Raw genomic sequence first — 27,962 nt, 5'->3', positions numbered from 1 at the left:
GCCCCTCTGCCCAGGAGACGGATCTTCAGCCGTGGGGCAGCGTCTGTCATTGCAGTTTGGGGAAGACAGAAATGAACAGCTCATCTCATGCAAGGGCTCTTGGCTCTTCCCCTGGGGGTTCCCACGCCCCCTGACCTAGAACTGATAAGCATAATTTAGAGGCGGCAGTTCCCTTTGGGCCAGGATCCCAGAGTTGATGACAATTTGGCCTGAAATTCCCAGAAACCTGCATTGAGGCTGTGGATTTGGTGACTCTGAGCCAGAATCCACAGCAAGCTCCCTAGGTTGTGGAAAGCCCAGGTTGAGTAGTGCCTTCAAATGCTGGCCCCGTGCGATACCTTGCCAATCATGTCTGTCTGGGCGGAGGTGGTGCTGCCTGTGCCCTAAGGCCTCCATCCTGTTCTGCTCAAGGTCACCCTCCTGTGAATGTCCACATTCTCCAAGACTTCTGATGATGTTATTGGTCCTCACCCATTAAACCAGAATCTACCTAGGATAGTATTGAGCATCTTTACCTTAAAAATGCTTCCTTGGTGATGTTAATGCCTGGGCAAGACAGAGAAGCAATGATCTAAGCGGTTCCTTTCACCCACACCTGCCTGCATGGCTGTGAGGCTTAGGGTGGGAGGCAGAGCGAGGGTCTGCAGGGCAGTTCTGAAGACGGGCTCCAACAGAACACTTTATTTATTTATTTTGACAGGCAGAGTGGACAGTGAGAGAGAGAGACAGAGAGAAAGGTCTTCCTTTGCCGTTGGTTCACCCCGCAATGGCCGCCGCGGCTGACGCGCTGCAGCCGGCACATCGCGCTGATCCGAAGCCAGGAGCCAGGTACTTCTCCTGGTCTCCCATGGGGTGCAGGCCCAAGCACTTGGGCCATCCTCCACTGTACTCCCTGGCCACAGCAGAGAGCTGGCCTGGACGAGGGGCAACTGGGACAGAATCCGGCGCCCCGACCAGGACTAGAACCTGGTGTGCTGGCGCCGGTAGGCGGAGGATTAGCCTAGTGAGCCGCGACGCCGGCCCAGAACACTTTCTACTCTGCGTTCTCTTCCCTTCCCTCGTTTGGTCTCCAGCTGAGACCTAGGAAGGGCATCAGAGAAGTAAACGGTTGTCACCTGGGTGATCTTAAGGAGTGGAGTTGTACTTCAATGGTTCTGCGTTCAGGAAATGGCAGGGGACACCGATCCTTTCCTTTCCCCATCCGGTTGGGTTAAAACTAAGGCGGAAGGGAGGACAGCTCTTGGCATGACCCCAGCCCTGAAGCTACTGGAGGAAATGAAATCGAAGACTTTGGCAGACATCGTTGTTCTCGCTAGAGACAGTTAAACTGGGATTTCAAGGGACACTCTCAGGTCATCATAGGCTTCCTAGCAGGACGTAGGAGAGAATTCTTGATTTATGGTTGGTTTATCAGTAGAAATCTGTCACTCCTATTGTGCTGTTCCCTAGTTCTCCTTGCAAACCAGTGGGAGAATTCTAGGCTCCTTGTTGTCCTGCCCGGCGGCTCTCCCTGCTTCTGGGCTGTCTCCAGGGGAGGCGTCTTCCCGCTATAACTGCTGCTCTGTGTTCACCTGCTGAGCACCCAGTGGGGTATACAGAGCTGCTTGGACATTGCAGTTCTCCTGATTTCTTTGCACTTGAAACCACTTTCTTCTGGTTCAGCTTAGAATGCCTAGTCAGGGGCAGTTGGAGTAGTTGTCTAAGTAATGTTGTGTTTCTGAGAAGCAGTAATTCCATTTTGCAGAATCTTTTGAAGAAGGGATGCTGAGCAAGGAGGGACTATTGCTCGGCTCAGAAAGTTCTGATTGTATTGGGGTATGCTGGACACACCAGAATTCCTTCCCAGGGTCTCCAGAGACCACCAGACACTGTTGGTACTACAGTAAGTCAGATGGGTAAGACACATTTGCCAGAACAAATATACATAGCCAAGGAGATCAACAGACTGTGTTTCCAGTAAAATTGCATGCTGATCAAGACTTACTGGCCAGAATACATTTGTTCATTGATAACAAATAAGAACTCAACTTCTTAAAGGGACAACAGCTTTCAAAATCTGAGAATCATGTTGAGGAAGAAGCAAAATATAGGAGGTACTTGGTGGAAGTCTTCAGGAGCCATTGGCTTTGACTAAGTTAGGGAGAGCTTCTTATCTGTGCTACTGAAATACAGGGATGAGGAGGGATTAAAAATCTGTAGCTAATAATTCTGATGATATTCTTATACCAGTAGAAATAACTATTCAGGGGGCCAAGTGCTGTGAGCTAAGCTGCCGCCTATGACACTAGCATCCCATTAGTGGAGCATGGATTCCAGCCCTAGCTGCTCTGCCTTTTTTTTTCTTTCTTTCTGTCTGTCTGTCTTTTTTCCCCCAGATTTATTTATTTGAAAGGTAGAGTTATAGAGAGGTAGAGAGAGAGAGAGAGAGAGAGAGTGAGTGTGTGTGTGTGGTGTGTGTCTTCCATCCGCTGGTTCACTCCCCAAATGGCCGCAATGGCCGGAGCTGTGTTGATCCGAAGCCAGGAGCCAGGAGCTTGCTGATCTCCCACGCGGGTGCAGGGACCCAAGGACTTGGGCCATCTTCTATTGCTTTCCCAAGCCTTAGCAGAGAGCTGGATCGGAAGTGGAGCAGCCGGGACTTGAACCAGCATCCGTTTGGGATGCCGGCACTGCAGGTGGCGTCTTTACCCACTATTCCACAGCGCTGGCCCCCATTCTGCCTCTGATCCAGCTCCCTGCTATTGTGCCTAGGAAAACAACAGAAGACGGCCCAAGTACTTGGTCCCCCGCAACCCATGTGGCTTCAGCCTGGCCCAGCCCCAGCCGTTGTGGCCATATAGAGAATGAACAAGCAGATGGAAGAACTCTTCCTCTCCCCCAACTCTTCTCTCCCTCTCTGTATCACTCTGCCTTTCAAGTAAATAAATCTTTAAAAAGAAAGAAGAAAGAAAATATTCAGGAAGTCTCTACTGAGTAATTCTATTAGAGACAATCATCCTGGCCTAGAAGTGACAAATATTTTAATTCACATTTCATCTGTGGGAACAACTAAAATGGTTAGAAGGAAGTTGTGTGTGTGTGTACCCATTATGCACTTGCTGGAAAATCTCACCCCTGTCTGGGCAGTTGTTTACAACGAGCAGCTCTATATAGCAGAAAGAGCAATGTTTTGGATGGAAGCCAGCTGTCCCGTGACAAGAAGAAACAGAAAGAGGAGTTGGCAGAAGTAGCACATTGTTGGAGGAGCTCACTGAGTTTTGGTTTCTTCATTTATCCACGAGGGTTGTTAATACTCCACCTCACAGGGTGGAAATCAGGGTCAAGTTTGGTAGCCTACTCGGGCCATCTTCTAATGCTTTCCCAGGCCATAGCAGAGAGCTGGATCGGAAGTGGAGCAGCTGGGTCTCAAACCAGCGCCCATATGGGATGATGACGCTGCAGGCCAGGGCATTAACCTGCTGCGCCACAGCACCGGCCCCAAGAACTAGCTTCTTGAAAGATCCTCTGGTTTTTACCCTCCCCAACCCGACACCTAGCACAACTGATTCTCAATGCAGCACCCAGAATGACTGAATCTCATTCAGAGAGAAAGCCACAATTTTCACGCAGTCTGCGGCTCAGCCTGACCTGGCGCCTAGCACCTCCCCGGACTCAGGGCCGGCTCCCCAGCTCCCCACCCACTCTGGCAGGTCTCTGCGCTGTTCTTGGAATCTTCCAGGCATGCTCCTGCTCGGGAGCTTTGCTGTTGCCTCACCAGGAAACCTTTTCCCTGAGAAATCTGTGCGGCGGGGCGGGTGTTGTGGCACAGTGGGTTGGAAAGCCTGCATCCCATTTGGGGGTGCCTGGGACTAAGTCCCACCTCCACTTCCGATCCAGCTTTCTGCTAATACTCCTGGGAGGCAACAGAGGATGGCTCAAGTACTTGGGCTCTGTAACCTGTGTGGGAGACCCAGCTGGAGTTCATGGCTCCTGGTTTTGACCTCCCAGTGCTAGCTGTTGCAGGAATTTGGGGAAGTGAAGCAGCTGATGGAATCTCTCCTCCACCCCCCCCCACCCCACCCCACCCTCATTTCCTCCCTCCCTCTCTGTCACTCTGCTCTTCAAATAAATGCATTTTTAAAAAGAAATTGCACGACCTCTTCCTTCGCTTCCCTCCAGTTTTGCTCAAATGTGTTTTCCGAGCACTTTTACACCATCTGCCCGCCGTCCACCCCAAGCTGCCCCATGCCTCTCCCTGCTTTAGTTTTCTGCACAGCAGTTATTTCATTGCCAAGCACTTCATATGTATTTATTTTGTCTGCCTTTATTTGCCTCCTTCCCAGAAGGCAAGTGCTGGGGGATTAGGATTTCTGGCTGGTCTCTGCACTTCCGCGTCTCCAGCCAGACTCAGAGTAGACAATGAGGATTTGCTGAATGAATGAACTTATTATGAGTATTGGTGTGTGTTTTCTTACAGGGCTTGGGACCCCAGCAAAGTAGGGGAGCTGGGGCCTCCTGTTCTTTCCCCCCACCCCTAGCTTTCTTAGACTATCAGCATTTAGATCCTTTTAGATTTAAAACAAACAAAACTGGGAGAACCATTGAACTCGAAACCACAGAGTCTCAACCAGCCTTGAAATCTTACACTTGGTTTGTAGGAGACACAGAGCAAAGAGGAATGCGGGGAGCTCCATGAGAAAGTTTTCAGCCAGAGTCGGAAGGCAGCACATTCCGTAGTTTCCTCAACAAATGCATGCCATGAAAAAGAAAAAAGAAAAAACATAAGAGCACAGGGACCTGTTAGAGATAAGAAGGGAGTTAAACACGGCCTGTCACAGAAACAAAAATGTACAAGGCTCGTTTGGATCATCAGTTGATTAAAAGACATATTTGAAAGAATTGTTTAAAAAAATCTGAAAGTGGATTTGATTTTTGTGGTCATATGTAATTATCATATATGTTCATGGCATCTCTGGAAGAACCTGGTTTTGTGTGTGTGTGTGTGTAGGGTGGTAATCTAGAGAATTAAACCCTAAATAAAATTATCTAAGGGCTTATGTTCCCAGTTCTCCGAAGGATGGTTCAATTCTAGGTGCCAGGGTGTAGGTTAACTCATCACACACAATGCATGTCTTAGGACATTAGGGTTAGGACATCTCTCTCCCTCTCTCCCTCATTTCCTCCTTCCCTCTCTGTCAACTCTACTTTCAAATAAATACTTTTTTTTTTTTTTTTAAATCTGCACGACCCCTTCTCTCACCTCCCTCCAGTCTTTGCTCGAATGGCTTTTCAGGGACATTCTTACACCATCCATTCCAGACACCTGCTCCTGGAAGGCCAGTGGAAGGACTGATAGAGGACAACTGAAGAGAAGTCTGGCGTTTGCTTTCAAAGACTCCAGGGACACAAAAGCAGCAGGGGGTGGTGAAGTTAGGAGGAAGGAACAAGTGCTTCCTGGGGAGGAGGGTGACCTGTTTCTGCTCTCACTGGTTTTCTGAGGTGTAGGGGTGTAGGGTGTAGGGTGTAGGGGTGTGGTGTAGTGAGGGACTGGAAAGAGGAAGGGTGGTGTGCTGCCTGGGAGGCCCTCTGGCCAGGCCCTTTTGCTCTTTATGCTCTGTTTACCTGTTGTTTATGGAGCTGAGTGCAGATGGGTCTTCAGTGTGGTAGCTGCCTTCTGGGGCTGGGCCATTCTAAAGACCCAAGACCGGGAACTGGTGGGAGTATGCAGAGTCAGATGGGTTCATAGGTCGTCAGGGTGGTCCCAGTAGAATCTGGGGTGCAAAATATTTGCTTCCTTCCCCAAAGTTTTCTTTAGCAAGAACAAACAGGCCACCCTCCTTCCTTCAGAATCTCCAAATTTACCCTGAGACTAGCCAGGGAGCTCTTCCTGAGCTCACAGCTTACTGCGAAAACCAGTTACCTGTCCCACCCTTCTGGATGGTTTTTGTTTTATCTTGGGCAGGCCAGACAGGATGCAGAATTGTAAATCAGGCCTTTCGATGGATTTTGTCCCCGCCTGGTAACTGAATGCCAATCTGATTGTCAAGTATTTTTCCTTTGAAATTGTGCTTAAAAACCCCACCACCACCAGCCCCTTTGGGTTTTTTCCTCTCTTGGAAGCCGCTCTGGTTGGAGGCCTTTGATTCTAATAAATCTTTTTAAATCGCTCTGCTTGTCTACTTGGAAATTCTTCTTCCATGTGAGACAAAGAACCAGCGGAACAATAATTTCTCCACCACCGTTTTCCCGTAACAGGATGGGGAAGGCCGACCTGTTCTCATTGAGTAGGTCAGCAAACCTTCCCACAAATACATGTCTGGAGGGCACAGAGTTTGAGACGGCAGCAAATGGCTGCGCTGGCCCTTTGCCACAGCTCTGTTAATCCTGAGCTCAGGGTTCTCTTTGCTGTTCTGTGGGACCGGTCATGCTCAGGGACTGCTGCGCTCCACGTGCTGGGGACTCCACATGCCCCACACACATCTGTTCTCCAGGTTCTTCGAAAACCTCTTTGGCATTTCAGAGGACTTCATTATTTTCTCCATCTGCACCTGTCTGTCTGGGAAACAGTCTAATCCCTGCAAAGAGACCCTTTTTTGCAGGCTGAGTCTGGAACAGCTGGGTCAGGCCAGAATGAAAGCTCCTGGAACTTTAGAGCTGTGGTCTGGGCCGTCTCTCCTCCTCCTCGCCATCACTCCGCAGCTGTCTGCTCCTCTGGTCAACACGTACAGACACAGCTCAGACACTGTCAGTCTTGCACGACTTCCTGCACGAATGTCTTCTCAATTCTCCAGCTACAAGTCGATTTCCTTTTGCTTATTGGGTTTCTGCCCTTTGCGTCCAGCTTGAGCAAACCAGTGACTTGTTAGAAGTGTTTGACAGAATTATGAATGTTTGGGTCCGTGCTGGCTCTCAATGGAGCTCGGGGGCCTGGAGCCTGGCAGCCTGGTCCAGTTCCCTGGAGACTCAGGGAAGCTGGTGATAACCGTGCTGCCTCAGGCAACAAGTTATTGCAAGAATTGAATGAGCTTTACTGAATTACCAATTACCTGAGCGTTCCTTGCACAAAGCACTTAGCACAAGGCTAACCCAGTGATAGAAATCTATCCTTAGGTTACCACAATGTTTGTAAACTTTCAAATATTATGATCCACACTCTCCACTGAACACACAAGACACAGAAGTTGACTAACTGGCCTAAGATCATATCACCAACAGGCAAAAAAGCCGGGATTATAATCTGGATTTTTGAGATGACTCTGAGTGGGTTTTTTCTCCAAAGTTAGGACTTCTCAAACTATTGGTGGTAAAGGACTGTGTTTTTTCCCCCTCTCAATTTCCCATGCATCTATAGTTGAATACAACAAAAAGGGATTATGGAATAAAGAAATAAAAAAGAGACATTTAATATACAAATGTCATTTTAAAAGCTGTTAGATTCAACAGGTATAAACCCGCTCTTCTAAATCATTGTACAAGTTGCTTGCATCCCATATTTCCATACTTTTCTCACTCTGACCTTGAAATGCTTTCTCAGACTGGCACTTGCCTGCAGATCTCACTTGGAGTGGCACAGCGGGGCCGCCTCTTTCTCAGACTGGGGTCTAAGATTTGCCCTCTTGCATCAGAATGGCCTGCAGTGCTTGTTAAAGCAAAGTGATGAGCTGCACTTCACTTGAATTCCGGTGCCTCATTTTAACAGCGCTGCTGTATTCCAAGAGTAATTGTTCTTTTGCAACGTGCTCTAGGTTAAATAGAGAAGTGAACACATTGGTTTTTCTAGTCCCCCATTCTCATCCACTTTTTTTGCCTTTTAAATTTTCAAAGACTTCCTTTCCATAAAATCCCACAGACAGGAACTGCTCTCTGAGCTCACTGTAGTGCACTTCAGCTGAGTGCGAGCTGCAGGCTGGGCAGAGGGGAACACACTGCACGCTCACAGCTGGAGGGGAGGAGGTGAGGGTAGACAGGAGCGCGTGTGGAGGAGAGCCAGGGACAGTTCAGGACACAGGAGTTGGGGCGATGGCAAGGAGCCAGCCACAGAGACTGCTGAGAAGGAGAGCAGCCAGGGAAAGAGTAGCTTTTGGAAGCAGGTGAAGAAGCTGGATCCAGACAGAAGACGTAGTTACTGCAGGGAATACTACTGGCCGCTTGTGACAGAAGCGCCTGCAGTGGTTAAGTGAACAGGACAGAGGCTGGGCTGTGGGCATCTGATTAGCAGTGTGGAGGGACTAGAAACGGGGCCCTGACTGGAGTGGATTCAAGGGGAAATGGGGAAATGGGGAGAAATTTGAAGCCAGAATCTGGCCAGTCTTTCAAGGAGTTTTACGGTAGAGGAACGAGAACTAGGGCTAGAACTGAAAGATGAAATGATCTCACCACGTTTGGGGGAGTGGCCGGGAAATGGCTAAATATGTGACTTTTGTAAGATCATGCTCATGTGTCTTTTTCATTAATTCCTTCAGTAAAACAAAGCATAAAAGGTCTATTGTAACCTTTTGCTTCAAGCTTTTTTAAACTCTCCCTATTCCCAAATGACATAATTATCCAAGAAGAAAAGAATTTGTAAATTGCTCATGTACCTTGCACAGCTGTATTGGAATACATCTGAAAAATGGCATTGCATCTTTGCATAGTTGCTTACTCTGCTTTTTGGCTGAAATGTTTTAAAATAGATTTTAGCTCTTATTACTGCACATGGATAGGACTTTATAAAAAACCTAATATGATACTATTATTATACCTAATAAAATTTAACAATAAAGTCTCGTTACCATATGATAATCTATATTCAGATATCTCCATTTATCACCAAAGGTGTTTTGTTCAAACTGATATATAGCAAGATGTCTTATGATGTCTTTTTTTTTTTATTTTTTATTTATTTATTTTCTATTTTTTTGACAGGCAGAGTGGACAGTAAGAGAGAGACAGAGAGAAAGGTCTTCCTTTTGCCATTGGTTCACCCTCCAATGGCTGCCACGGCCGGCGCGCTGCAGCCGGCGCACCGCGCTGATCCGAAGGCAGGAGCCAGGTGCTTCTCCTGGTCTCCCATGGGGTGCAGGGCCCAAGGACTTGGGCCACCCTCCACTGCACTCCCTGGCCACAGCAGAGAGCTGGCCTGAAGAAGGGCAACCGGGACAGAATCTGGCGCCCCGACCGGGACTAGAACCCGGTGTGCAGGCGCCGCAAGGCGGAGGATTAGCCTATTGAGCCATGGCGTCGGCTTTTATGATGTCTTTTAAGCCATTTTAAGATGTTTTGTTAATATATGTTAATATAAAAAGAACAGCTTTCATGTATTTCATAGATACAGTTCTAAGAATATAATGATACTTCTCCTTCCTCTTCCCCCCTTTTTTTCTTTTAATTTTTGTTGTAACATACTTTCAATTTATTTTATAATCACAGTCTTAATACCCAACTAAATATGGTGTTCAACAAGTAGAAAGTAGAAAGACCACTGTTCCACATTAATGTAGACAAGGACTGTAAACAATAATCAAATCATAGTATGTCAGTTTCACTCCTATGCTTTCAGTTTTGGGGTTTGGCTTATTTCACTAGTTGGTCTCCATTTGCATCTGTTTTGTTGTAAAAGACAAGACTTCATTTTTATTAATGGCTGAGTAGTATTCTGTCACGTATAACCACATTTTCTTTATCTAGTCATCAGTTGATGGACATCTGGGTTGATTCCATATCTGTGCAATTGTGGATTGAGCTGTTATAAAAATGGGGGTACAGATAACTCTTACGTATATTGATTTCATTTCCTTTGGATAAATTCCTGGGAGTAGGATGGTTGGGTCATATGGTGATCTTTTTTCATATTTCTGTGGAATAAATACCCATAGTGTCTTCCATAATGGTTGTACTGGCTATTAACTTAACTGTAGAAAACAGTTCAGTTTTCTTATAAGAAGTCCTGCTTTCTGGATTTGTCTGTTGTTTGTTGTTGTTTAATTTGTTCTTTCTTCAGACAATTTCTTAAAAGCTGAAATTGTGTATTACAGGCTTGACCGTATACAGGTAACAAAGGTGGGGGGCAGGTTGTGCTGTGCTTTGTACTGCATCACATCATAAGGCACGTGTTGTCTGGGTATCTCCCTGTTAGGATGCTAAGACTGATCAAAGTCAAGGGGTGGCTACCTGAGTCATGAGAGATCTTCTGTTTTTACCTTTTAAGATAGGAGAATAACAGCATGGCTATGTGCCGATGGGAACAATCTTTGAGAGTGGGACACTTATTGATGCAGAAGACAAAGGGAAGATTTTCTGGAACAGCTGCCTAACTGGACAGCAGTGTAGGATCTAGTGGACAAGTGTGGGACACAGGCAGTGCATCTATAGTAACCAGAGACATAGGAATGTCAATGGAGGTAATGTCAGGGACCTCAGGAAACACTATACTGGCAGTTCCTGTTTTCTCCACGGACAAGTCACTAGTTCACCAGGGAAAAGCATGAGTTGGGGAGGAAGCCATATAGCCTTCTAGAGAGAGGCAGATGAATAGACTGGAAAATGAGCAGACGATTGCTGGGAAGCTTTCAAGACCTCCTGGCTATTAGTGATGAACTTGAAGTGAACTCAGTCAGATCGCGGTGCGCTTTTCTCCGGCCATATGCCATTGCATGCTTGCAGGTGTAGTGTAGCGGAGATAATTGTATTTAACCAGGACTGGATTGTATCCAACCATGTGTGGTGACAAAGAGAGGGCCAGGGAGCAATGACTGGCCTGGAGCTTACGTTGGGTAGCAAGGGAAGTGGAGATATGAGGGGAGCGAGGGACGAGCCACAAGGCTATGAGTTGGAGTGGTCATGGGAGAGGGGCCTCCTGGGATTGGGATGATGGAGGGAGTCACTTTTGGAAAGGACTGTGGCTAGGTCACAGTCTTTGGGGCAGAGAAGATCAAAGAGCAGTGAGGCCACAGCACTAGCATCTTTCTTAGGCGAGTGTCCTTATCACTGAAAGCCACAACAAATAGCGGTGAGGAGCAGAGCGGCAAGTCAGGAGCACAGACATTCCTGGAATGCAGAGGAGGATCCTGGGTCGGGGAGAAGATGACTCTGAGAAGTCAGGTGGGGTGGGGTCAGCCGCTTAGCCTGCAAAGGGTCGCTCCAGGGGCGAAATGAGCGGGTGCTCATTAAGTTCTCAGCATTGAGCCTGATGTGCTCAGCCAGAGTTGTATCTGAGTCTGTGTGGCTCTGCAGAGCAGAGCTGAAACCACTGGGTTTATTCTTTCCAGGGAGGAGATCTCCCTTCATTATGAGATCTTTCTAAGCGGGAGAGCTACGGGCACAGCCTTGTGCAAACCGGGGAAGTGGTAGGTTCTCTGTTACTGCAATGACAATGGTGCAGAGGGGCAGGTGGTGGTGGTGGTGGTGGGGTGATTCTGGCCACTGAAGGCAGTAGGGAGAGGGGAGGGATGATGTCATGACTGGGCATCACCTGGTTCTGGCCCAGAGCCTGGCTAGCAGCGGGGAACTGAAGATGCTTGAAGGGAACTCCCAGTCTGTTGGGACAGCATTCCTGCAAACAGAGAGAAGTCATATACTTTGGAGATGGTCAAAATAGACTCATGGTACTCTCTGCAGAGCCAGGGAAAGCTTCAGAATCAGGGCACTCTGGAGCTGGTTGTTCGGGGCTCAGTGGGTGTGGGTCCCTGTGAGCAGGGTACAAGAGTTCAGTCCATGCAGAAGGACTTTCTGTGTGGAGCTACAAAGCCACGAGAGCCTGCGATGCTTGGAGTGCCACTGGAATTGCTCTGGGCAAATTGCGTATCTTGCTTTAGTTTTCCCTTTCATAAAAGGGGATAGAAATGGCATCTACAGAATAAAGGATGGGGAGGAGTAGATGACACGGTCACAGGCACAGTTGCAATCCCTTTGGGTTTATTATTTTACTTGAGTCTTAACCATATGAGATAGGATCTGTTATTTTATTCCCATTTTACAGATAAAGAAGTTGAGTCTTAGGGAATTGAGTACCTTGCCAAGGTCATGTAACTGACAAGAAACACAGTTTGGGCTGAGCCCAGATTAGTCTGATTCCAAAGCTTATACTCTTAACCCCTAAGCTGTAACAAGTCCCTAGCACACAGCTAGCACTAAATAAGCGGCAGCCATTGCGGTGGTGACTGGAAGTATCACAGAGAGGTGAGGATTCTGTCACTGCCTCTGCAGCTGGCCGCAGGGCCCCAGGGCTGCTGTCTCATCAGCAGCAGTGCCTATTTTTGGAAGACCCTCATCGCGTACAGCCCTAGATAGACAGTTGCACTGCACACCTTTCCAATGCTTCGCATTCGGAGCCAAGAACGAGGAGTGATTTTTATCTTCTCAGAGGGCGAATCTTTCCAAGGCGGTGCAGTCAACGTAAGGGAGGAAGATCCGGGGTCCATGCCTTCTTCTGACGTCTGTGGGCTGAGCTCAGACAAAAGCCTTGTGTCCCAGCTGCACACACATGAGGGGAGGGCAGCAAGCCAGCATGCACAGACCAAAGGAATGAGCCAAGTCTCAGGTGACTGCCCACAGGGTAGGCACTGAGAAGGTCTTTTCCATCAGTGGTGTGAGCTAAGTGGAGAACTCTTAAGAGTTGCCAGCCCGCTCCCCATTCCTTCTCTCAACAGATGCTTGGTGAGGGCCTACTATGTGCCAGACTCTCATTTTGTGTCTGGAGATACTCACTGGCTATCACAGTGAGGAAGGCTGACCTGCCTACTAATGGGGCTTGCATTTTTAGTGGGAAGAGATGGACAATAATCAAATAATGATAAGAATGCGTGCATAGCTACGAATGCTTATACCACAAAGGAAATTCATGCCAGGGAAAGTGGAACAGCTCCCAGAGACATTGCCTGACCGGAAACCAGTTCTCTTGAGTTGATCATGAGAGCTGTGAACTGTTTGCCAAAGGACAGTGGCACCTCTCGCTTCCACCCTCTCAGTCCTGTCCAGGGTCTGATTGCCTGCCTCTCAGTCATGAAAGACTGGAGTTCTCCCAACCTGAATCCCTGGCCTTCAGAGCAGGGATTGCTCCTGGGTCATGGAGTGAGGCCAGTTAGGCCCGCATGTCTTCTGGCTGGCTCTTCCCAGGACAGATCTCCAAGTTGATACATCAGGTTGAAGGGTATTTTCAACATCAGCCCCAGGAGTTTTGCCTTAATTATCCCACTAACATAAGAAGAGTAAAGGCAGTCAGACCAAAAAGATAAAAATTAATCTCTCATCAGTTTGCTCATTGGAAAAAGCTCTTTTGGGTCTCAGTCGTGGTCATTTTTTGTAGATGCGTGGATATGCATAGCTTTTAGTCACAGTAACGTGTGCACAGGTAACATTTCTACTATAATTTGGAAGGATTTTCTTCCCTGTTGCTACATAAATTCACACACAACTGTGTATATTCTCTCAGCTGGATGTATCATGGCTATACTGCTGCTGGAAGCTTAGTTGACCCAGTGGTTATGTTGGTATTTGGGACTCCTGCATCCCATATCAGAATGCCTGGTTCAAGGGCTCCTGCACTTCCAATTCAGCTTCCTGATAATGTATATACTGGGAGGTAGAAGGTGATGGCTCACTTGGGTCTCTCCTACCGACGAGGAACCCTGGGATGAATTCTGGGTTAATGTTGGTTTTGGTCTGGCCCAGTACCAACCATTGTGAGTGAGGAGTGAGTTGGTGGATAGAAGATCTCTTTCCTTGTCTCTCTGCCTTCCAAATAAAAATGAAGAATCTGTGAGAGGAATCCAAAGCATATGATCTTTTTCCTGTTGAATTATTTATTCAGCCTTATTTCCTGAAAGTATGGTAACTCGTTTAGTAGTCATGAGCTCTTAATGCTATGGGCTGAATACTTTCTAGAAAGGTTGAATTAAATTTATACTGTTCCTTTGAATGTATGCCAATTCTATTACAGTCTGTTCAGCAGTGAATACAATCATTTTGAAGACTATTGACCAACATAAATTCTATGAAGTTCTATCTTAAAATCCCACTTGTGCCTTTGGGGTTCCTCTCAGAACTTACCATAATGTCATATGCTTGTTAACTGTGTTTTTTGTTTTGTGATTTGTCTGTTCATATTGATTCTCTGTTTATTTTGGGAGGTTTTACTACCTTAAATCTAGTTTTCCTCTTAATTACAGTTTTCAGTATTTTGTTTTGTTTTTTTCTAAAAGATTTACTTATTTATTTATTTGAAAGACAGAGTGACAGAGCAAGAGGGAAAGACTGGGCAGTGGGAAGAGAGAGACCTTTCATTTGTTGGTTCACTCCCCAAATAGCCACAACTGCTTGGTCTGTGTCAGGCTGAAGCGAGGAGCTTAAAACTCCATTTGGGTCTCTGCATGTGTGGCAGGGGTCCAAGCACTTGGGCCATCTTCTTCCACCTTCCTAGGCACACTAGCAAGCAGCTGGATCAAAAACAGAGTAGCGAGGACTGGGACTGACATTGTGCTATGGGATGCTGCTACTGTAGGTGGCAGCTTAAGCTGGTGTGCTGCAACACAGGCCTCTAGTTTTAGTATTTTCATTGTAGAGAAGTGGGCATTTTCTTGTGATCACATTTGTTAAATATTTTCCTTGCTAATTTTCTACGCTGCATTAAAAAGAAGAAAGAACTGATATTTATAGAATTATATTTTGATAATAATTCAGGGTAATGCATGCATAGTTTAGAAATTTTGGAATATACATAAAGTGAACAAAATATTAAAATATTCATTATTCTACCATCCTGGGTGGTTCTTACCCTTTCTCCCTGATTTGTGTTTTTAAATGTATTTTCCCCCGGGTTTGGGTAGTATTTATAATTTTGTAATTTATTATACTGACAGAGCTTTCATATACCATTAAATATCCTTTGAAAGTAAATGGGGGAATTTGTCTTGTTTATTTTGGGATGCGTCTAATGGCTTTCTCTTTACCCCTAAGCCAGAGATTAACGAACCCTTTCTTCTTGAGTTGGCTGATACAGCTGACTTTATCTTTTGTGGTCTGTGTCTAGCCTCTCTCTGCTATTCTCAGATCTGCAGCATTGCACCTGCAACAGACAAATCTCTCTTTCTGAGCCTTCGGGGCCTCCCGGGTTGTGGGTTGCATCACAGCCGAGGCCTGCAGAAGCACCTCTCCCTGGTGTTAATGTTTAACCCTGCTTCAACTAGCAAACAGCTGTTACTTCCTTTCTTTTTTCCTTTGCAGATGTTTTTTGATCATCCTGAGAGGAATGAGCCTAGGCCTCCAGATCCGATAAAGAGAACCTGTCACCCATGGAGAGTAGTGCTACTTCCTGAGGACGTGGAAGGCCTGCAGCCCACCGGGAAATAGCCTGAAGCAGGTAAGGGGCACTGGGGAAGCCTGGCCAGCAAAACGTATTCCTCAGTGGTAGAGTTTTTGGGCAAGAATCTTCAGGATTGCGGTGTCTGACTGCTGCTTTGCTGTTCGCTTTTTAAATATGCACTTATTCTTTAGTACTCGTTAACCACTGATTTATTGAAGGGTGGGACTGAGTGGCTTGTCCATTCCGTAGTCTAAAATAGGTCCTGAGTTATTCCGTAATTCACTTGACGTTTGTTGAGCACATAGTCGACGCCATGCCCTGCGTTTGGTACTGAGGCCGTCTTGGTGAGTCGGCTTGGTCTCTGTAGCACATAGGATGGATTGTTTCTGTGTTCCTCCAGGCGCATGCCCATGGTGGGAAGCAGTCATGAATCCATTCATGTTAGCTCAGGAATCTCTGGAGTCCTCTCTCTATCCCAGGCACTGTGCTGGGTCCTGGGGTTTCAGAATGAGGCCAGAAGGAGTTGTCCAGCGGTGAGTGAGGCGTGAAATGCAAGCAGTAGTAGGCATGGCTGGTGAGCAGCCGGGAGCAGGGTTCTTGCTGAAGGGAAGTTGAGCTCCACAAGGTGATGCTGTGGGAGTTGATAGGCGAATGGAGGAGAGAGAATGCGGTCCTACAAATACCTAGAAGCTTAAAAAATCAGTCTGGTGTGACTGGAAGATTCAACGCTTGGTGTGTTTTTCCAAAGAATTCCGAGAGGCAGGTTTGCTACTCTTTACTTCAGTTGGGCAGTGTAGATGAAGCTTCTTCAGTCTGTCTCATTAGGACACCATGAGCATTAAGAAAGGGTCTTGCAGCTCTAAGAGTCTGTGTCCAGACACTCCCTCCAGCTCCTGGATCTGGAGCCTGGGCACGGCGGGGCGGGGGGAGGCACTAAGGGACCAAACGGGTCTTCACGCGAGGTTTCCCATGGGTGCTCTGAGGCCATGACAGGGCACAGGCCATGAAGGCTGGGCCCAACAGAGGGTCACAGGACTGTGGCTGGGCTGGCTGTTTGGGGATTTCTTCTTTCCTGAGCAGCTCACCTTGCAGAGCAGGTGTGGGCAGGAAGCCAACACCAGCCCTCGCTGGGTCTCAGCTCCCCAGATGGTGAATCTAGCCCCTCCCTGCTGCCTCCTTCCACTCACACGTGTAGAAAATCAAGATGAAAGGCCACCATCTCCGTATCACTCATGCAACTCTGAAAATTGCTTATGTTTTCACGACCTATGCAGCTGTACATGGAGCTGATGAAGTCTCTGACTATCTCACAGGGTTAGGCTGGGTCTCACGAAACCTAAGGAATGGGAAAGGGCTTCCCGAGTGCTAAGGCAGTGCACCCGGTGATGGCTGGTGCAGCACTGAGGCTGAAGGCGGCCTTTCCGCCATCGTCTCTCTGGGGACTCTGGTTTCTGGGTCCTATTTCATCAATGCTGACTTTGCTCTGTTCCTTATCACAGATCCCTGCCCTTTTGTGGGAAGACCAGGAACTTTCAGAGTCAGACAGATATGAGTTGGCATCTTGATTCTAACATTGATTAGCTACTGACCTTGGAGAGCCTTATGACCTTGCTAAGGCTCAGTTTCTTCTCTTTCTTTGGATTTATTTATTTGAAAGTCAGAGTTAGAGAGAGAGAAAGAGGAGATCTTCCATCTGCTGGTTCACTCTTCCAGATGACTACAACGGCCAGGGTGGGGCCAAATCCAAGAGCCAGGAGCTTTATCCGGGTCTCCCACGTGGGTGCAGGGGCCCAAGCACTTGGATCATCTTCTGCTGCTTTCCCAGGCCATTAGCAGGGAGCTGGATCAGAAGCAGAGCAGGGTAGCCAAGAGTTGCGCTGGCACCGATTTGGGATGCCAGCATTGCAGGTGGCAGCTTTACCCACTACCCCACAACGCTGGCTCCTCTTCACTTTCTAAGATAGGGTTGTCATGCTCCCTCCCCTTGTGCTCTGGTACAGATTCAACGTGAAGTGCAGATGAGGTACCTCTTGTGGAGTAGACCCTCGGTACACTGCTACTTCCCTTTGCCTCTCATTCTTCAGCTGTTGCATGGTCATATGGTTCACCTTGTTGGCTCTCACAGTAAATTGAATGTCTTGGTTTTCTGATGCTAGAATAAGCCCTCTTACCTCCCACACTGCGATCTTGTTTCTGAGTTCTTCATCCTCTGTGTATATTTCTCTACCTCTGGAGTCTCAGCAGCCCAAGGCAGGAACTCATTATTCTAGTTACGAAGCTTTGGGGCCATAGGCAGCACCACTTCGGATAGTATTGCCAGGGGAGTCCAGGAACCACTTGGGCATCAGTAAATGAGAGTCTTGGATGAGGAGCCTGAAGCTGAGGCTGGGCAGCTGTGGCCAGCACTGCACTCTGCCACCTCTCACTGTACCACTTCACCCCCTCCTGACCCTCAGGCCAAGCGGCTGCTTCCCCTGTTGGCTCAGAGGACCTTGCATTTACCCAGTTCAGAGCCTGTTTACACCATCCTTTCCCTTGGTCCTCCCAACACTCTTCAGACAGAGGTACGGACTTGCCCAAGGCCACCAAGAATGGAGACAAGAAGCCAGGTTTTGTGGTTACTCAGGCCAGTAACCACAGCTCTCACAGTCTTAGGTGCAGACTCCACAGGAAGACCCTTCAGACTGTTTATGAGTTAGCAAAACCCCAGAGCAATTGCTTTGTCTTGCCTGCCTCATTACAGTAAATAAGCCTGTTGGTGGAAACCAAATTATGGCCGGTGCCGCGGCTCAATAGGCTAATCCTCTGCCTGTGGTACTGGCACCCCGGGTTCTAGTCTTGGTCGGGGCGCCGGATTCTGTCCCGGTTGCCCCTCTTCCAGGCCAGTTCTCTGCTGTGGCCAGGGAGTGCAGTGGAGGATGACCCAAGTGCTTGGGCCCTGCACCCCATGGGAGACCAGGAGAAGCACCTGGCTCCTGCCTTCGGATCAGCGCAGGGTGCCGGCCACAGCGCGCCAGCCGTGGCGGCCATTGGTGGGTGAACCAACGGCAAAGGAAGACCTTTCTCTCTGTCTCTCTCTCCACTGTCCACTCTGCCTGTCAAAAAAAAAAGAAACCAAATTATTTTTTCCAAAAGGTGAAGACTTTGTTTGAGTTCAAAGGGCTCCCATCTTCCATTCAGTTACACAATAAATTCTGAGAAAACAAAGTAGGTTTTTACCCAGATATAAAGGTGCCTATTCAGGCTCTGTTTGCTTAGTGAAATCTGTTTTCCAGAATGTTCAGCAATTCTGCACATGTTGTAATGGGGAGGACATGGGTTGTGGAATCAACTGCACTTGGATTTGAACCTCGGCACAACCATTTCCTCATGTCTGTCGTCCTGGGCGCTTCCATTAATATCTCAGAATGGAGATTGAAACTTTGTCCTTTTTTTTTTTTTTTTTTTGAGATTTAAAAGTATTTATTAGAAATCAAGGACCTCCAGCCAAAGCTGCGTGGAAGTGGGGCTTCCAAGAGAGGAAAACCCAAAGGGGACTGGTGGCAGTCAGCTTTAAGTACAATTTTGAAGGGAAAAAAAAACCTTGCTGATCAGATTGAATGCTGTCCTTAAGACCTGTGACTGGTAATGGTCAGAGCCCCTCTGCCCATCATGTTACTCTGTGGTGAGCATGGTGCTCCCTGGGTTATGCACCACACTGACCCCGGTTATGGTGAAATTAACTGAAAACAATATCTCCTGTGCCTGACACGTTTTTGTTTTCATTGTGCTAATTGGCCACATCTCTGTTATCTTACCTAGACTTCCTGTTTTCTCTTGAGTTTGGTTAGCTTCCTGTCTTAACAGTGCTTTTTTTGTTTTGGTCACGCACTGCACAAATCTGAATGTTATGTTGTAAAGCTAGTAACCCTTAGTTTTCTTCTCAGGTGGGAGTCTAGAATCGCAGCCCTCAGAGAGATGCACCACAGATCCAAGGCGAGAGGTCTTTCTATGAGTATTTAAGAGGATGCTGGACCCCTCAGGGTTTTTGAGAGATTGGAGTTTGCGAGGTAGATGGATCAGTCTGCTCCGCCTTGGTTCTGTTGATTTCAGTCAATGCCTGCCTTCATTTACCAGGTCAAAACTCCTCAAACCAAATGATGTATAAGATGCAGTTCCAGACCTCAACAATTTCAGGGAGCAGAGGGTGAGCTGGACCCAGGCAACCAGAAGTGGTGACTCAGGCTGAAGAGAGTGGTGGCAGAAGGACCCAAGAAGTGTTTGTGGCTCAGAGAGAGAGAAGGAGTGTCCAAGGGAATGCACCTGCCATTTAAAGCCACCCCCCGCCCCCAGCCCCTGCCATGTGTCAGGCACACTAGATGTTTTTGCAGTTAATTTCCCCACAACCAGGATCAGTGTGGGGCATAACCCAGGGAGCACCATGCTCACCGTGGTCTAATATGGTGGGCATCTCCTGGGCTGGAGACCCTTACAGTCTGACCGTTACCAGTCATAACTCATAAACGAATTTGCTCGAGCACTTAACGTTGCACAGTAGGTGGGAGGTAGACCAGGGTTGGAATTAAGTCTCCTCCCTCTAAATCCATGGATCAGCGCCTGGCTCACCGAAGGCCGTGTTTGGGTTTTCTCTGCGTCACTTTCCCCCGTGTCTTCCTCTTTTCAGGCTCGTTCTCCTGCTCAGATTGGAGTGGCTTCTCTCAACACACTCTTCATTATGATTCATACCAACTTGAAGAAAAAATTCAGCTGCTGTGTCCTGGCTTTTCTCCTGTTTGCTGTCATCTGTGTGTGGAAAGAAAAGAAGAAAGGAAGTTACTACGATTCTCTTAAAGTGCAAACCAAGGAATTCCAAGAGCTGCAGAGTCTGGAGAAACTGGCCATGGGGTCTGGCTCCCAGTCTGTGTCTTCAAGCAGCACTCTCAAGACCCCACTCAGGGGCGGCCAGGCCCTCAGCAGCCCCAGGGCCCCGGCCAAGGCCAAACCAGAGACCTTCCCCTTCCAGGTGTGGAACAAGGACAGCTCATCCAAAAACCTTATCCCCAGGCTGCAGAAGATCTGGAAGAATTACCTGACCATGAATAAGTACAAGGTGTCCTACAAGGGGCCAGGGCCAGGCGTTCAGTACAGCCCAGAGGCCCTGCGCTGCCACCTCCGGGACCACGTCAATGTGTCCATGGTAGAGGCCACAGATTTTCCCTTCAACACGTCTGAATGGCAGGGTTACCTGCCCAAGGAGAACATCAGGACCAAGGCTGGGCCGTGGGGCAGGTGTGCTGTTGTCTCATCAGCTGGATCTCTGAAGTCCTCCCAGCTGGGCCGAGAAATAGGTGCGTTCTGAGGTGTTGATGTTGTTCTCTGAACACTGAGTGAGGGCCCTGGGGACAGGGCGCAGGTCCGTGGCAGTGTTTTCAGCCATCTTTCTTGAAGGTGCCACGGGGCAGCTGAAAGAGGTAGGGGCAGGGATTCAGGCCCACGGTGCCTTTATCCACTAGCATTGGTTTTATCTGCTTTCAGGATAGGTGTTCTGCAGATGTTTTCATTTGAAAGGGGAGTCCCACCTCTAGCAATAAGCAGAAAGCTAGAATTGATTGTTGAAAGCATTGGAAACATAGATCTCTGTTTCATTTTCAGGCTCTGAAATTCTGTTATTTTACCAGTTGAATGGGAGACTTTGTTAACCTCACCTGACTGGGTGATGTTCAGCTTTTCTCTTCGAAAATAGCTAGTTAGAATGGGAATTCTTAACTTGGGAGCTCTGGACCATCTGTAGGGGACCCATGAGTCTCTAAAATTGCATGTGGGAGTATCTGTGGATTAGGTGTGTATAATGTGTATGTGTGTGCGTGTGTGTGTGTGTGCATGCACCTGTAAGACTCAGTGCATTTCTCCAGAAAGAAAGAGAGAGCTCTCAGATAGCAGTTGATTCTTAGAAGCGTGTGTGACCCAAAAAAGTTTGTGTAAGTCACTGGTCAGAATCCATCAATTTGCTTTTCTTGAACCCCTTTGCAGCTGATGAAGATAGAAAGTCTATCCGTATTTGTAAACCTGTGCAACAGAGAGCTATGGGTTTGCTTAGGGCCTCTTATTACTCTCATTCGGAGAGAATGTGTTTTCCATTATTCTGAAATGAATCAGACTAAAGAAAGCAAAGCACAGGAAGCCTTACTTCTCTCTCAGGCTGGAGGTACTGGAGCAGGTGAGGTCATTTGTCTCCTTTTTTATTTCCTTCATGTGACTGCCAGGAAAAATGGTCTAAAACCAACACAGGCTCTCAACAAGAAAAGTAGACCCAAATTGGATTCTCTAGAGCAGAAAGAAGTGTGAGATCACATTTTCTACCTCCCCAAATAGGCAGTGTTTACCAATAACAGCTGCCAAGATGACCAGCTCCACCCCAGCTCATGCTTTTTTGGTTTCTTTTTGACTTTGTTTTCTAGAAATGAAATGTGATTAGTTTTTGTTCACCCACAATGGAACTAAATTTCGTTCTTTCTTCCCCATTTTTTTGCTGCATAATAGCAATATTTAGGCTCTGCCAGGTGTTAGCTGCTCCTTCTTCATACCGAGCTATCATTGTGTGCCTCGGTTGAAGCTTGAGGCACAGCGTGAGACCTCTATGAATTGTGACGACAGTGTGATTTTTATGCACTCCTTACAAGTTTCTAGTGATTTTTAAATAATTTTTGTTTTTAAATTTTATTTGAAAGGCAGAGAGAGAGAGAGAGAGAGAGATCAGAAGTCTGTTGGTTCACTCCCCAAATGTTCACTTCAGTCAGGGCTGGGCCATGTAGAAGTCAGGAACCAGGAACTTAGTCCAGGTCTCCCACTTGAGTGACAGCACCCAAGTATTGAGCCATCACTGCTGCATCCCAGGGTGCACATGAACAGGAAACAGGATGGGAAGGAGAGGAGCCAGGACTCCAACCAGGCTCTCTGAGACAGCGTGTGGGTCCCCACGTGATGTCACAACCATTGCACCAAACACCAGCCCCGTTTCACAGCGATTTAAATAAAGACTAATGAAAGTAGGCTTTTTCTGTGGACTGCAGTTACAGCTTCACGTAAGTACCACGGGAGAACTTTGATCCTGGGATATAATAAAAATTGGTTATTAAGCTTCAAATGTCCTATCTTTTATAGGGTGTATCCTCTGGGCATTTAAACTGATACATATATGCTAAGGCATTTATTCACTTGTTCTTTTTATTCATTCATGCCCCTTGTTGAACCCTGGAAGTCCTAAGAAGCGTGCCAGGTCTGGAGACTTTTCCCTCCCTCCAGAATGTGTTGAGCCCAGTCCCAACCAGTGAACACATTAGATGATTTCAAGTTGTTTGCTCTTACAAATAGTACTGCTGATGAGGTTTTTGTGCAGAGAACTGAAGAGATATTATTGCTTTTCAGGGAGGGAAATATCCATAGGATGGGGCTAGAAAACCCAAATCTGTTAAGTTTTATGGCAATTTCAAAAAAATACATATTTATTTATTTATTTGAAAGGCAGAGTGACAGAGAGAGAGAGAGAGAGAGATATCTTTCTTCCATCCTATGGTTTACTCTCCAAATGCTCACATCAGCTGGAATTGGGCCAGGCTAAAGCCAGGAGCCAGAAACTCCATCTGTGTCTCTCATATGGGTGGCACAGGCCCAAGCTCTTGGGCCATCTTCTGCTGGCTTCCCAGGTACATTAGCAAGAAGGTGAGTTGGAAGCCGAGCAACTGGGACTGGAATTGACATCGCCATACAGGATGCTGACCAAGTAGAGGTTTAACTTGCTGTGCCACAACAGTGACCCCCAACTAATTTTTTTTTCCTATAGTACAAGAATGTTTCTAGAGAGACTATAATAATGTACTGTGTCTCCATAAGTTCCATAAACCTGCCAATGGTGGGCTCAGTGATTTTTGTTGTTATTATTATTTTGTTATAAGTTAAAACCTGCTTTTTTGCAAAGCTACATTAAATCTGAACAATAGGGCTTGGCATTGTGGTACAGTAGGTTAAACTGCTGCCTATGACACTGACATCACAGATGGGCATTGGTTTCAGTCCCGGCAGCTCCATATCTGATCCAGCTCCCTGCTAAGGCACCTGAGAAAGCAGTGGAAGATGACCCAAGTGCTTGGGCCCCTGCACCCAAGTAGGAGACCCTGATGGGAGTTCTAGTCTCCTGGCTTTAGTTTGGCACAGCTCTGGCTGTCTCAGCCATTTAGAGAATAAATCAAAAAAATGGAAGATCTCTCTCTCTCTCTCTCTCTCTCTCTCCTTCCCCCTCTCTCTGTAACTCTGCCTTTCAAATACATAATAAATTTGAAGAAAACAAACTTGAAAAATAAATTTTTGTATGGATGAGAAACAAGTCAGCAAGGTTAAACTTTTGTTCTCCTTTAGGGACGTGCATCAGTCATATTTGTGTGTCTCTTTCCAGAGGTGAATTGGTTTACTTCTGCAGGTAAAGTATCTCAGACAAGTTGCAGGTTTTTAGTTCAGTTACACATTTTTAAAACACCATCGCCATGGGAGTACACTTTCTGTGCACCTGCTGTGTGCCTAGCGTGTCTTGCTCTTTTAGTCCTCCCGGTAGCCTTGTGAGGTAAGTAAGGTTGTTGTTCTCACTTGGCTGTTGTAAGAGGTTACACAACAGGCTGGTGGCCAATTGCGGTTGGAAAGCAGCTTGTTTAACTGGAAAACATCCACACGTCACCCCTCTACTCTGTGTCTCATGGCGACTGTATTGTCCTAACAAAATTTCGTGTGATTAATCCCCCACTGATGTCCTAGAGAACAGAGAGGAGCATTCCGAGCTGAGGCAAAGGCAAGAAGCAAGGCTGCAGGGGAAGAGGTGTGCAGTGTGTCTGCACCTTGGGAACAGTCCCGTGTGGCTGCTATGCAGAGCCCGGGGAGTGCGGAGGGCCGAGGAAGAAGGCCAGCGAGGCAGTGTGGGTCGGCTGGTTGAGAATCTGGACAGTCGTCACCATGACCTTGGGTCCATTCTTTAAGCCACAGAGAGCCCTAGGAAGTTTCTAAACTGGAGAGAGATGGGATGGCAGGTGCTCTGGAGAGACTTCCCTGAGTCCTCTTCTCTCTGAGCACTGCTGTGAAACCTCCATAGCTCCATGGCCACATCCAGCTGAAAAATGCTGGGTCTGTTCAGGCAGTGGTAGAGGAGAGAAACGGCCTGGTCTGAGAGGCACCCTAAGGGAGGAGAGCCAGAATGCAATGTCTGATTAGAAATGACCCTGAGTGAGAGGCAGGACTTGCAGGTCCTCCCGCATGAGTCAACTACATCATGTCACCGAGGAGTTTGTTTCTAGAGGCAGGCAGATTGCTTTTGGCTGTGTTCAGTTGGAAGCATTTGTGGATTTTCCTTGGGTTGATATCTGTGTATAGTTGGGTGTTTTGTTCTGGAGAACCATCAGAAATGGAGGTCAGATTTAGGAGTCATTTATGTTAATATGAGTCCAAGGAAAAGGCCTGATTAGGAAATCTAGAAAAAGATTTATAGTTAAAGGACAAGGAAAGGAACAAGCAGAAACATCCAGGGGTTGGAGGAGAGAGCACAGTGGGGAAGTTATGGCGGAAGACGAGAGGGATGGAGTTTAGGGGTGGCGTCTGTTGGCATCAGTGCCTGCAGACTTGGGGCAGGTTCCTGGGCAGATTGAGGGCTGAGAAGATAGCCTTGGATTTAGTAGCTTAGAGAGCGTGATTGGATGTCACAGGTTAAGTTAGCAGACTTCCTGTAGAGGGCCAGATAGTAGATGCTTCCAGCATTAAGGGCCAAACCGTCTCAAAGCTACTCAGCTTTGCTGTTGTAATACAAAAGCAGCCATAGCCAGCACTTGCAACAACACTTTATTCATAAAAACAAGGGATGGGCAGACTTGGCCTTCAGGCCATAGTTTTGTAACCCCAATCTAGTTTCTCTATCCAGAATTAGAATGCAGCCTTCCACAAATGGTTATATGATTCTTTAAGCTAATTTTACAAAATAAGAATGTTTGGTGGTAAAAGGTGATAAAAATGCTTTCTGTCACCATTTCTAGCTGGTTAGAGTTACCACTCCTGGAGGCAGGGCATCCTGGTAGATTGACTTTACTTTGAGCTAATTCTGTTGCTTTCTAAGCATGTAATTATATCATGCGCATATAGTGTTGAATTTGTTTTTTCCTTTTCTGATTTGCATTGTTTCCAAGCTCTAACTCTTAAGTTACAGGTGGTGGCTTCTGTTTTCTGCAACTTCTTCTCTTGCCAGACTTCTTTGCTGGCTTCTGGTAGTTGGAGATTTCTCTTCCTGACTCCCAGGAGGTCTATTTGAGCTGGAAACTTCTTCAGCCCTCAATAACAAAGGGTGGTTTTGGCAGCCAGAGATCTTATGCCCTATATTTACGTAACCTATTTAAAAAAACTTTTTTAGAGTCAAATCCCAACTTTATATGTGGTCTCCCCATAGAGACATAATCGAGTTCCTGCCAACATCTTGAACGGCTTCTTTAACTTTTCTTTGCCCCACTCCCTTGTCTCCAGCTGGGTTCTTCCCCTTCATCAGAGTTGACACTTGCTGCAGCTTCTGGCTGGAAAGGACCTCCTTGGACCCTACCCATACCTGGCTACCCTTGGGGTCTCAGCTTTGAGACATACTCAGAATCATTATCAGGAGATCCCCTTAGTGTCTCTGGCACACAGCTCAGTCTATTTGTGTTATAGTAGTAACTACAAGCTGGAACCAGCTTCCAAAGAGGTGGTCATGCTAATTTATTGTCTCTCTGTTCAGTGGGAAAGTTCTATGAGGGCAAGAACCTGTTCTTTCTTGCTCACAACCATTGTCTCCAGAGCCTAGATGGAGCCTGGCATAGAGTAGGTGTGCAGTCAGTATCTGTGGAACAAATAAAAATTCTCCTTCATCATCAAGTTCAATATCAAGGGACCTTCATCATCAAGGGACCACGCTCTGTGCCGGGTGTTTTTCCTTTGCTCCTCCATCCTTTCCCATTTGGGTGTGATCCCTGAAATCGTAGACTGTATTCCTTGCCTTCTGGGTTTTGCTTGGGACTGACTGGGAGAAGCACAGGCATGAAATGGGAGAGTGAAGTCGGGACATCCATTTCCCCTGCTGCCTCCCTGGACAGTCTCTTCTTTGACTGGAGGTCTTGGCCCCTGTTGGGCGGCCTCCTTGGTCTCCAAGTCATGCTGTCTCCCTTTTTCCGTCGTGTCTCCAAGATCTGAGGGAAGGAGGAGAAAGGGGTTGGGGTATGGATGATCCTAGCCCCTTGCTTGCCAGCTGGATGTTAGCAAGAACTGTGGTCTTTGGAGACTTCTCATGCTGGTGGCCTGTCCTAGCTCTGTATCTCTGTATCTCTGCGTGGTACGTGGGGTTAATGATGGTTCTTGGAAGTAGCCAGCCCTGGGGTAGAAGCTTGTCCCATGGAGATTTCCTTTAACTCTGACCACAGCTGTGTGACTAGTCCTTTGAGGGAACTCTCGGTTACTCTGTTGGAGCTTGTCATCGCTTTTCTCCTGGGATTCTCCTCAGTAATTGATTCATCTGTGAGAGTGAAATTTCTGATGGATCTGCCTTTGTCCTGTGATTGCTGCTAATCACATTTGAGACCAGTGGGCTGATTTCCATAGGGCTTGTTGCAGTTGTGAGTTGTGGAACCATGCACCTGCTGCCCAACGTGCAGTTCATTGTGTCTGCCCTGTAAGCTGATAGAAGCGTGGACTATGTACAACTCGTGTGACTTCCAAGCTGTTTCAACAGCATTTTGTTCTGGGATTGAGGCTTCGAGATGCTGATTTTGTGAATGAAGTGTCTGGAATCTTGAGGTTTAGTGTATGTATTAAAATCTACATAAAGAGGGAGGCGATCATCCCTTAGCTCTGTGGGCATTTGCTTTCCAGATCATCTTGTAGTGAGCCAGAAGTCTTGTCTTCTCCCCATCCATCTGTGTGGATAAATAATTGCCTAAGTCAAACCACCTGAAGGTAAATAAGATACTGGAGGGTTGAGATGACCCCCAAGTCTGGTGATCACCAAACTTGCTTCATCAAGTAAGGTAGGGATGAGCTGCCTTGGGATCACAAATGCTCAGGATGGAATGGTTCTTACAGGTTATTGGATCCCTCCCCCATCAGATTCGTCAATGCTAGATAAACTTCTTTAAGTCTCCAAAACTCTGCCTCAACAGCTGCAAAGAGACAGGAAGCAATTAGGGTTTTGTGAGATGGCCTGTCTAATCTGCATGAGAACAGATAAAACAGGTAGTGAAAAAAAATGGGTTAAAAGTTGTGTGAGTTTTTTTTTTTTTTTTGCAGAAATTTGAAACCCATGCACAGTTTTTTCATAATATACATTTTCCATGAACATTTTGAAGACCCTTTGTGTATTATTTCTGACGTAGTGCTTATTTGAAAAAGAAAGAAAGGGGACTGGTGCTGTGGTGTAATAAGCTAAGCTTCTGCCTGTGGTGCTGGCATCCCCTATGGTGCCAGTTCGAGTCCCAGCTGCTTCTTTTCTGAACTAACTCTCTGCTTATGGTCTGGGAGAGCAGTAGAAGTTGGCCCAAGTGCTTGAGCCCCTGAACCCACATAGGAGACCCAGAAGAAGCTCCTGGCTCCTGGCTTCAGATCAGCCCAGCTCCAGCCATTGTGGCCATTTGGGAAGTGAACTAGTGGGTGGAAGACCTCTCTCTCTGTTTCTCGGTCTCTC

General features: G+C 47.1%; 1 protein-coding gene across 17 annotated transcripts in view; it reads left to right on the top strand.

Moving 5' to 3' along the window:
* ST6GAL1 (ST6 beta-galactoside alpha-2,6-sialyltransferase 1) overlaps nucleotides 1-27,962 on the top strand; it is a 122,849-nt gene that overhangs the window by 76,529 nt on the left and 18,358 nt on the right. For all 17 annotated transcript variants that reach the window (XR_016233179.1, XM_002716497.6, XM_017346979.4 and 14 more), the window contains 2 exons: nucleotides 15,178-15,313; nucleotides 19,920-20,583. Coding sequence is in view for 16 of the 17 variants with exons in the window: in XM_002716497.6 (XP_002716543.1) it covers nucleotides 19,971-20,583 (613 nt within the window). In the remaining variant the exon portion in view is untranslated. The remainder of the gene's footprint in view (nucleotides 1-15,177; nucleotides 15,314-19,919; nucleotides 20,584-27,962) is intronic.

Source organism: Oryctolagus cuniculus, chromosome 4, assembly GCF_051225735.1.
Source record: "Oryctolagus cuniculus isolate XC-2025 breed Fujian yellow rabbit chromosome 4, ASM5122573v1, whole genome shotgun sequence".
NCBI classification, from domain to species: domain Eukaryota; kingdom Metazoa; phylum Chordata; class Mammalia; order Lagomorpha; family Leporidae; genus Oryctolagus; species Oryctolagus cuniculus.
This window is presented reverse-complemented; position numbering and strand designations above follow the sequence as displayed.